The sequence below is a fragment of the Myotis lucifugus genome, unplaced genomic scaffold, assembly GCF_000147115.1.
Source record: "Myotis lucifugus unplaced genomic scaffold, Myoluc2.0 scaffold_18, whole genome shotgun sequence".
Classification (NCBI taxonomy): Eukaryota; Metazoa; Chordata; class Mammalia; order Chiroptera; family Vespertilionidae; genus Myotis; species Myotis lucifugus.
Genome location: NW_005871066.1, coordinates 8,707,474 through 8,718,416, shown reverse-complemented (window position 1 = coordinate 8,718,416; position 10,943 = coordinate 8,707,474). Strand labels below are relative to the sequence as shown.

Here is a 10,943-nt window from a genome sequence, read left to right as displayed (position 1 = left end):
CGCTGTACGAGCACCTCTGGGATATGTAGTCCGACCGGTTCCTCCGGAGCGCTGTTTCCCAGAGGTACGAAGCCAAGGCTAAGACTACAAACCCAAAATCCATTTCGGGTGCAAAGTTTGGCGTTGGTCCCCGGAGTCTCCGCAGCAATCCAATCCGAAGCGCTCGTTCTAGTGACTGACATGCCATTTCCTCCAGTAAACACAACACAAAAGTCAATACAAGCCCGCCCCCCGAGACAGGCCAAGGTATCACCCAATGGGAAAACGGAAAGATTGAACGGCAGCTCTGCACACCAGTAAGAGGGCGAAAGAGCGGGGCGAAGGCTCAACCCCCAGGGGGTTGAGGGGAGGGGGAAGACGAAGCTTGAAAGACTTGGTAATGGCGACGGGTTTGGTAAGTAGGAAAGTTTCGGTTGAGGAGTAAGAGCGGTGGCGGGAGCAGTCAGGTACGCCGGGAGGCAGGCGTCAGTCGGAGAGAGGTTACGCGAGCTGCTGGCGGTGTTGTCGCGGCCAGGACCGCCCTCGCCGGGGCTGCCCGCACTCCGCGGCGGGTTTGTTGTCTTCCACTTCGGGAAAGGGTGGGGGTGGGGAAGGGAGGGGCAGGATCCCGAGGGGAGCAGACGGCCGGGCGAGCTCGGGTCCGTGATCCTCGACTTCCAGAGGCTGCCCTCACGGTGGAGACCATGAACCATCCAGCCACTGCCCGTGAAAGCCCCACGGGACCTGCGTCCCCCGCGAGCTCACCTGGGCTTCGCGGCCGCGCGGCTCGGGGCGGGGGGTGGGCTCGGGGGCGGGGGCGGGGAAGAGTTGGTGAGGACTTTGCTCCGAGCCAGGTAGCGCGGTGGGCGGCCCGACCGGGTGCGGATACGGGGCGGCCCCGGGCCGGGGAACCGGCCGACGCGGCGCCGGGGCTGCTCAGGAAAGTTTGACTTCAACTCCCCGCGTGTGGGCGGAGGGCCGGAGGTTGGCCCGTGGTGGGGACCGGCCGGGGATGGGGGACCCCAGTGAGGCGCAGCCTCCTTCCGGTGCGACCGGAGCGCGATCCGAGCTGGGGAGCTCGCGGAGCCGCGGGGCCCCCGGGCTCATTGTTACGCAGTTCGAATGAATGGGCTCCGCGGCGCGTGCGCGGTGGGGCTGAGCGCAGGGGAAAAACAAGCCTCTCGTCCTGGCTGCGGTCACATGATGGGGGAGGGGAGGGGAGCGCGATGAATGGCGAAAGCGGGTGGGGGATGGACTTGGCGTGAACCTGCGGGCGCTGCCTCTGTGCGACCGAGGACCGGGACTTGGCAGGCGATCCCAGTCTCCGCCTTCCAACCCAGGCCGCTGCCCCGGGCCGATTAAAACAACAGAAAAGGAATCCTGGCGAAGTCGACCGCGGGGGCCCGGTGTTTTGTAGCTTCTTTGAACTCCGCACGCCGTCTAGGGGATTTCAGTCGCTTCTGTGCATTACATAATACGTAGAGTTCATTCTTAGGAAGTTTTCAGGAAGAATCGTTTTTAAAAGGAGCACTGACAGCTGGGCAGGACTCAAGAGTTTTTAGCTGAGGGTGCCACTGATGGGTAAAAAAAAAAAAAAACAGGAGTGGGGGGGGGTGTTTATAGGAGTAATTGTTAGAGCCCCACCAATAATCCCAGCGAGGTGCTGTAGATTTACGTGGCCATCTCAGGAAGCTGTAACAGTTGTTCCAAACTGGTTTTGAAATTATAGTTAACTTTTGAGAATGGAGATAATTTTAACATTGTGAATACAATGTTTCTATTCTTTAACTATTACTAATCTACATTTATAATGTACTCCTAGAACTTTTGGTCTTTGCCTTTCTTTTTCTTTTTTTTTTGCTATTTTCTTTTGCTTTACTTCTCTAACCAAGAGTGGTGAAGGGATTAGCCAAGGAACATATGGCCGGAGGGAAGGGGGGATGCCAGGCTGGGTGGAGGAGGGCAAAGTGGGGGGAGGATGGGGACATAGTAATAGTGCCAACAATAAAAATAAGGTTAAAAAAATAAATAAAATGTTGATGCTCAAAAAAAAAAAAAAGACTGTTAGGATCTTCTGTTCAGTTTCCTTGACTAAACTACCCAGTTATTGCTGGATTTGCAATATTTGGCAAGTTTTAAGGAAATTTGAATTATATTCAAAAGAATTAAATCCACTCAAGTTTTGAGGTACTTCATACTTTTGAGGAAGCCACTTTACAGCAAAATATTGCTGTTTATTCTAACTTGACTAATACATTATTTATAGAATGAAAATTTGATTTCACTTTCTAGTCCATACCCATTACCTTTTCTTTCTGCCTGGAAAATCCTTCTTCCCCTTTGTTCACTTCTCAAACTTGGTTCATTTCTGTATATGTACATTAAAAGGTCAAAGGTTACCTTCTACTGGGATTTCCCTGCACACGTCTCCATAATCTTCCATGCTTCACAGTTGCCTGCCTCTCAGACTTCAAACATCGTACTTTCACTTTAAAGAATGGTCTCCACTGTATTTTCATTTCCTTGGACTCTTGTCACTGTCCAAGTGCTCAGTAGAGGAGGTGTATATAGCTTGGGCTTAATGAATGAATAAATTGCTAGGCACTGAAGATTTCCTGGAGGGGAGAATTACAAGCTGGTGTCTTATATTTGTTTCTGTTTGAAATGAAGATATCAGTATGTTTTTTTCCTATCATAAATTACGAGATACTGCCACGTTAATGAGATGTATTTTGTATGTATTTTAAGTATGAAAGTAAATATTTACGTAGAATGAAAATATAAATTACAGTAAATTTAAAAACTTTAAAGCTGACAGATACCTTATATATCACAAAGTTCAGGAAAAATGATATTCTTTGTTAACTGCCTGACGCATCAGTAGTATTCTCTTCATATTTTGCTATGCATGTACTTTGGTGCTTCATATAATTTATACTATTATTTTCCATAGAAAATATTCTTTCACAAGTTGTTACAGGTAATGTAAAATGTTTTAAGGTTACAATCAAGTTTAGGAAAACAAGTTTCAAATATGAAATTTATATTATTTCAATTGACAGTCCTCTTTTAAACAGGTTTGTGCATGGCTTCTTGTAGTGGTGTATTATGGTTTTCTGTTATCTTCACCAATATCAGCATTTCATGTCAGATCAGAATTCACAAGAATTTGTATAGATGTCATTTGAAACTGTCCAGCAAAGGGAAGAAGTCAGTCTGGGTATCAGTGACTGATGAGATACAAGAGTGCATGTGGGATGCAGTATCTTTTATACCTACAGTAATTATGATAGGCAGACAGGCAGGTACTGGTCCCATCTATCTATCTACTATATATATAAAAGCCCAGTGACAACCATGGAATGACCAGAACAACCGGTCAACCAGTCACTATGATGCACACTGACCACCAGGGGGCAGACGCTCAAAGCAGGAGCTGCCCCCTGGTGGTCAGTGTACTCCCACAGTGGGAGCACTGCTCAGCTGACTGGGATGAGTGGCTGCTCCTCCAGCAGGAGAAGCCACTAGCAGGCCCAGGGTGAGGCTGAGTCTCTGCAACTATCAAATACCTGAGACAATCCAGACTCTGGCCTGACCCCACCAGCTGATGCAGGCCCTCTAAGGTGTGTTCTAGAACAGTGGTCGCCAACCTTTCGGACCTCACGGACTATCAGTGGTTGGCGACTGTTGTTCTAGAAAGAGTGCGGGGAGCTGGCATAGGCGGATGGCAAGAGAGGGTGTGACTGGACCCCCCAGGAGGGTTGAGGGTTGATGGCTGAGGATCCTGGAGCACAGCTGCCCTGAACATCCCCGATGGTGTCACCAACCTGGCATCACATATCAAGGACATTCACCAAGTGGCTTTGGGGTGCAAAGCTCTCCGCCAGGTTCCTCCAGGACACAGAACACACCTTTACCCAAGACATTACCCCAAAATATCACCTCAGACTAATTTCCTTATTCAGCAGCCACTTAGAGGGCAGGTCCACAGTTGCTGGGCTGAGTGGTGCTCCCACAGCGGCCAGTCTCTGCAGGCCACGCCCCCCCTATCAGTGCACGAATCCATGCACCGGGCCTCTAGTTTACAAATAAGAAAACAGGCATAGAGGTTCAATTCTTCAGTCATATAGGTAGTAAGTGATATTCTATAGTAGTATATTTTACCCACTGTTGGGTTGTGGTCCACCCCCTTTTTTTCCTTAGCACAATGGCACACAAGTTGTAGAAACATTTCTTTGAAATCTTTTGTTTAAAGTTTCATGGAAGATATAGAAGAATTGCATTAAGGCCTCCAACTACTTTTGGTGTGGGAAGTTGTACTTAATATAGTTTGTCATGGAAGCTCATTTTATTTTTTTTAATATATTTTTATTGATTTCAGAGAGAGGAAGGGAAAGAAACATCAATGATGAGAGGATCATTGATGGGCTGCCTCCTTCACGCCCCCTACTGGGGATCGAGGCCACAACCTATACATGTGCCCTGACCAGGAATCAAACCCTGTCCTGGAGTGCTGAGCCACACCTGCAGAGTTGGAGGATCATTTTAGCTTGGAATTATGCAATTCACTTAAAATACCTCAGTTCTCATGCTAGTGATATAAATTCATTGCAAATTACCTTCTCTTCACCCTTTGCTCCAAACAATTTGAGTTTGGTATAGAGTTCTTCAGGATTAAGGGAGGGCATATAGGAGCTCCTTTCTGTGAAATCCATAGTAAGGATGGAAAGGTAAGGATTCAGGGAAGAATAGGCACTTGAAAGTAGTAGTCCAACTTGTGTTGGTCTATATCTTGTCATTTTTCTCATTTCTTTTAAAAAAGAATAAGGTCTCATTTAGAGTCTATATAAGATCAGATAAATATGTGGAAATGCTCTGCAGGGAGTAGGTAGGCATTTAGTTAAACTTATTCCCTTCTTTTTCATTTACTGAGACTTAGTTATTTCATTTTTAAAAAATTGATTTCAGAGAGGAAGGGAGAGGGAGAGGGAGAGAGATCAAAACATCAATGATGAGAGAATCCTTGATCGGCTACCTCCTGCATGCCCTCTACTGGAGATCGAACCCACAACGTGGGCATATGCCCTGACCGGGAATCGAACCATAACCTGGTTCATAGATCAACACTCAACCACTGAGCCATGCCAGGTGGGCTAGACTTAGTTATCTAGTCCTCCTTTCCTCTTATCTTATTTGTGGATATGTACTTCTGAAAGTTTGCTATACAAAAACAGTAGGGTTTTCCCAATCCCACCCAGTAAAAATTTGTAATACTGAAAATGACATTTCAAAGTACAGCTGCTGGAGAGCTTTACTCTTCCCTTTTGAGAATCAGTGATCTAATGAATAGATGACATGTGAATCCTATAATACCAAAGCAGTATGCAAAAGTATGAATGAACAATAGGACTAGCTCTACCAGGAAATATTTGAAAGAGGAGCTTGTTTATCAGAATGAATGTCTAATTGGTATAATGTATGTGAGGGAGTATTTTTGAATATGGACTTTTTAGATATTCCTTTACTGTTTCAAGGGCTTGCTTCCCCCAAATAATTTGACAAAAATAATGAGAGCCCAAAACTTACATTTGCATTTTTGTATTTAATTATCACACTAGATCTGTGAGGTAAGTAGAGGTACTGCAAATCTAAGGTTAAGTGATCTACCTAAGGTGACAAAACCTAAAAGAGTGAAACTCAAGTCTGTTGATTAAGTCTAGGCTCCCAGTTACTATATAGGAGGTTTACAGTAGGAAAATCTCCATTATTCAAGATCAACTTTTGATAGCCCGTAACCATGAGGTACAAACACATAGAACTCAAGTTCTGAAAGTATTTATTTGGGTCCTTTTATTATTTGTAGGTAGCTCTGCTTTGAAATCAATTTTTTTTCAACTTTTAAGGAATAGTGTGATGGGATATTGGTAGATAACTAAGGCTGGGTGCTAAAGAAATGATAGTTGCAAGGAGGTAGTATTAATGTATTGTATATACATGGTGAATGGTGGACACTGCAGGACCTGCAGATAGGAGAAAAAATATCTGGGAAGAATGAGAAAATCAGAGAGCTCTGCAGAGCGAGGGGGAAGGCAGACAAACTGCAATACTGCTTCTGTGGACTCCAAGAACAGCACTGTTTTATACAGTTAAGGATAGCTCTAAGGAAATATGTATGTGTAGGACAACATCTGAATTTCATTATAAAGGTAAAAAGAGGAAATTTTCAAGTTTAAGATTAAAGGTGGGGCTGACTTAGATCACATCTGTATGTAAAGAACTCATAGAATGACTAGTTCCTCTCATGCCTTAGGCATTACTAAGTAAGGAATCTACTGAAACTACCAATTACCTTTTTTTAAAAAAAACTTTTATTGATTTCAGAGAGGAAGGGAAAGAGAGAGAAATATCGATGAGGAGAGAGAATCATTGATCAGCTGCCTCCTGCATGCCCCTCACTGGGGATTGAGCCTACAACCCCAGCGTGTGCCCTTGACTGGAATTGAACCCGGGAACCTTCAGTCTGCAGGCTGACACTATCCACTGAGCCAAACCAGCTAGGGCTAAAACAAGATTTTTAAAGAAGGAAGTCATTTCACATTATTTTCACTCGCTTTGTTTCAGTTCATCCTTACAACTACTCTAAGGGGAAAGTTGGGCAGGTCTCATTAACCCTATTTTACATATGCAGATACTGAGTCATTGAGAAGCTCAGTCACTTAGGTCGCATTTAGTAAGTGCTCAAGCTGGAATCAAAACCCATGTTTTCTTACACCTAACCCAGTGCCCTTTTCACTACTCCATAGTACATCAGACAGTTGATATTGAGTAAGGCTCTAAAGCAGTGCCCAGGATATGGGTCATTTGTGAGGCATGCAGGCTGAAAGCATCCAAAATAGCATATTAGAAAATAAAGGCAATATGAAGTTTGGTTATATATGTCAAGAACCTTAGGAAGATTGTTAGTTGCCAGCCACCAATTAATCTGTCTGTAGGAATCTAAAGAAACAAGCAGATGTAAGCAAAAACTTAAAAAAAAAAAAGTAAATGAAATGTTATTTAAAAGAGTGAAGAAACTGGAACAACATGTTCAGTAATAGGAGGAATAAGTACATGGTGAATGATGTATGTTATTTATTAAAAATAGATGTTTGAAAAAAGTAGATGATGCAAGAAAATGCTTATGAACTTGTGTTAAGGAAAAGTATATGAAGAAAAATTTGATCTTAGGTCTCTGCTTGTAAAAGATAAGTCAGATAATATACCAACATTTTAACAGTATCTAAATCTGGTTTGTGGAATTGGAAGTAATTATTTTATTTTACTTTTTTAAAAAATGCTTTTAAATTTTTGCCAAGATGATTGTGTATAGTCAGAAAAACATATTTCATAATTTAAAAGATTATGAAAAAGCCTTTGTAGAAAATATTTGTCAGTATTGCCAGTGATTTTTGGTGAGTATGTCATGACTTAGAAAACTCTGATCTAAATATTAAACATTTAACATCTTTTCACATCACTTTTTCATTAGCTGGGTTGGGGTACTTTTATTGACTTTTAACAGCAATGTATTTTATTTATTTTGAGGGGGAAAATTTGTGTGTATTTTGTATTAGCTCAGAACTTTTTTAAAGAAAAGATTTGGAGTAGAACCTGAGAAATCAGGAAATCTTCCTGCTACTGTCACTCATCTTAAATAACTAATTTGATCATGTCCAAAGGTTACTCTCATAACAAAATTTAGTTGGTGGACTTCCTTGAGAAATTATTTAGGTGTGTTATCCTGTATTATTTTCTTCCTTGTAATGACTTTGTGGCCTTGGGATGAAGGTAGATTTACTATGAATTTAGCTAAATCTCACAAGATTAGCATTCATTTTTTTAGAAATAATAGCCTATTCAGAAGGACAGGTATCTTTTATTATGGCTAGGTCCCAAATTCACATTAAGAAGACATAAGAACTTATTTGTTTAATCCTTACCGAGGATATTTTTTCCATTGATTTTTTAAAGAGAGTGGAAGAGAAGGGGAGAGACAGATAGAGAAATATTAATGTGAGAGAGACATATCGATTGGTTGCCTCTCCCGTACATGCCCTTGACCAGAATAGAACCCGGACCCTTCAGTCTGAGGGCGGACACTCTGTCCCCAGAGCCAAACCGGCTAGGGCCGTGGTCGGCAAACTGCGGCTTGCGAGCCACATGCGGCTCTTTGGCCCCTTGAGTGTGGCTCTTCCTAAGCCTTAGGAGTACCCTAATTAAGTTAATAACAATGTACCTACCTATATAGTTTAAGTTTAAAAAATTTGGCTCTCTCTAGCCGAACCGGTTTGGCTCAGTGGATAGAGTGTTGGCCTGCGGACTCAAGGGTCCCGGGTTCAATTCCGGTCAAGGGCATGTACCCTGGTTGCGGGCACATCCCCAATGGGGGGTGTGCAGGAGGCAGCTGATTGATGTTTCTCTCTCATTGATGTTTCTAACTCTCTATCCCCCTCCCTTCTTCTCTGTAAAAAATCAATAAAATATATATTAATAAATAAATAAAAATAAAAAATTTGGCTCTCAAAAGAAATTTCAATCGTTGTACTGTTGATATTTGGCTCTGTTGACTAATGAGTTTGCCGACCACTGGTAGGGCAATAACATTTTTTATGAGATTTACAATATATGGCCATTTTAAGAAACTCATCTGAAATGTTCTTTAGACAATATAATTTTAAGTATGTTAAACTTGTTTACTTTTAGAAGATGAGGAAAAAATAATGAATACGGTAAATAGAGAAATTAAAATAGAATCTTTAAAATAAAAAAGTTCTTTTAGTCTTTGAATTTAAGTGAGGAAAGTTTGTTAATTTTATTTTACATTTGAAGATACAAGTTTAAAAAAGGTTTTGCTGGTCTCAATATTGGTGTCTGAAAGAGATACTTGATGAAAAAACTGCTTTTATTCTTTGGAAGAAAGGACTTTTATACATTCACTATATTATTAATCCTTTGGGATTTGGGTATAATTTCGTGCTAACTACATGGATGTATGGCAAGATATCATGGAGTCATGTTGACCTAAAGGATTTGATAGTGATACAAATAGCAATGTATAGATTAAGTTAAAGATACATGTGATGTCTCTGATTGATTTGCTATTTATATAATTTCCATATCACATGATTTGACATTTTTTCCTTGCATTATTTTTATTTTGAAGTCGGAGCACCATAACATGGTGTGGGAAGTGAAGACAAATCAGATGCCTAATGCAGTACAGAAACTCCTGTTGGTAATGGATAAGAGAGCTTCAGGAATGAATGACTCATTGGAGTTGCTGCAGTGTAATGAAAATTTGCCATCCTCACCCGGCTATAACTCCTGTGATGAGCACATGGAGCTTGGTAAACAAAATTAAAAAGTTTTTAGGGATGTCACTGAAATTTAGATTAATTTTCATGTTTTAACCTACCTGGAACTGCTAAAAAGTATGTGAAATTTTGTACATTAGTTTTCAATGTTAAATATTACTTAAAACCAACGTAAATGTGAGCTATTTATGGTTATCATAGAGACTAATTTACAAATTACTATACTAACCTGCTTTGCTTTGTGGGTAAAAATTGGGCTGTTAAACACCTTAGGAAAACCCTGCTCTGTGGCTTTTCAAAAAGTATTTTAAAACACCCCCATGAGCTCAGTAAATTATGCTTGGCCGCTCTTCATGGCTGGTTTGTTAGTATGATGGGGACAGTACAGAGGATCCTTGAAGCTTGAGGGTCTGATATTTGTGGTTATTAGTACTGCTGAGTTATTGAAAGGTATGTGACCTGTAGAAATGTGTAGGTTTGTTGAGGTATGATTTTGAATTCTATTGTTCTGAAGTGTTGAAGAGTAAACAGCTAATGAGTAACCTTGGCTTGCTGCCAGCTTTTCAGCTTGGCTTTGTCCCCATTTAATATGTAGTTTTCCTTAATATTCACAAAAATCCCAAGAAGATGTGATTATTCTCATTTTACAAAAGATGAAATAGAGGAGATTATATGCTGGAATGCTGTGGGAATTTGGAGATTCTGAAGGTCTTGGGATATAACCAGTTTGAATACCAAGAGTTTAATTGAGTAGTGGTTACTGTTGAGCAAAGACCATTATAATCAGGTAATTGATTCTCTACCATCACATTTTATTTATTTTTTAAAGATTTTTAATTTATTTTTAGAGAGAGAGGAAGGGAGAGGGAGAGGGAGAGAGAAAAATCGATCCGAAAGGAAACACTGATGTGAAAGGAAACATCAATCTGCTGCCTCCTGCATATCCCCTACTGGGGATGGAGCCTGCAATCAGGGCATGTGCCCTGACCAGGAATCACACCTGCGACCCTTCTGTGTGTGGACCAACGCTCTAACCATTGAGAACACTGTCCAGGGCAAAAATTAACTCTTTATAGTAAAAAAGAAGTGATGGTCAAAGAAGGATGTTGGCAATGAGGGAAGGGCTATACCAGAATGAGAATTATAGGGTGGGGTTATCTCAAATTGATATGATATTTTGGCTGCTTCTAAATAAGTTATTTCAGTTTTAGTAGACTATCTGGGGTATTTGCCTGGATAGGAGCTTATGTGTAGAAACGTTTATAGTGACAGTTTAGGAAAACTTCCAAGACTAGAAGAGTTTCATGACATATATTAAAGGGAACCAATAGATCTATGGAGTGTGTAGGTGTGTATTTCATAGACACTTTCTAAGGCCTGCACGATGCTTTGTCTCCATATAGTACATTTTTTACTGAATATTTTAGAATTACATATTTTTTAGAATTTCGTATAATGTTCATAGCCTTGGTGTGTACATGAGTATTACTTGGGTAGTATTTCTAGTCTTTCTTAGGGAGTAAAAGTACTATGAAGTACCTTTGGGGAACACATTTACAGGAAAAATAACCAATAAATATTACTGAGTTCAGAATTTCTCAGTAAAAAAAA

The 10,943-nt window shown here is 41.2% G+C and overlaps 1 protein-coding gene across 3 annotated transcripts in view; it reads left to right on the top strand.

Moving 5' to 3' along the window:
* The first annotated feature begins 333 nt into the window (after positions 1-333).
* The window catches only part of HBP1 (HMG-box transcription factor 1), a 33,886-nt gene continuing 23,276 nt past the window's right edge, over positions 334-10,943 (top strand). Inside the window, exons 1-2 of one of the 3 annotated variants that reach the window (XM_006085378.3) lie at positions 334-394; positions 9,182-9,365. In XM_006085378.3, coding sequence (XP_006085440.1) covers positions 380-394; positions 9,182-9,365 — 199 coding nt within the window. In that variant the 5' untranslated portion in view covers positions 334-379. Of the gene's footprint in view, positions 552-9,181; positions 9,366-10,943 lie in introns of all 3 variants that reach the window. The other 2 variants (XM_023751075.1, XM_006085379.3) reach the window with 2 other exon arrangements.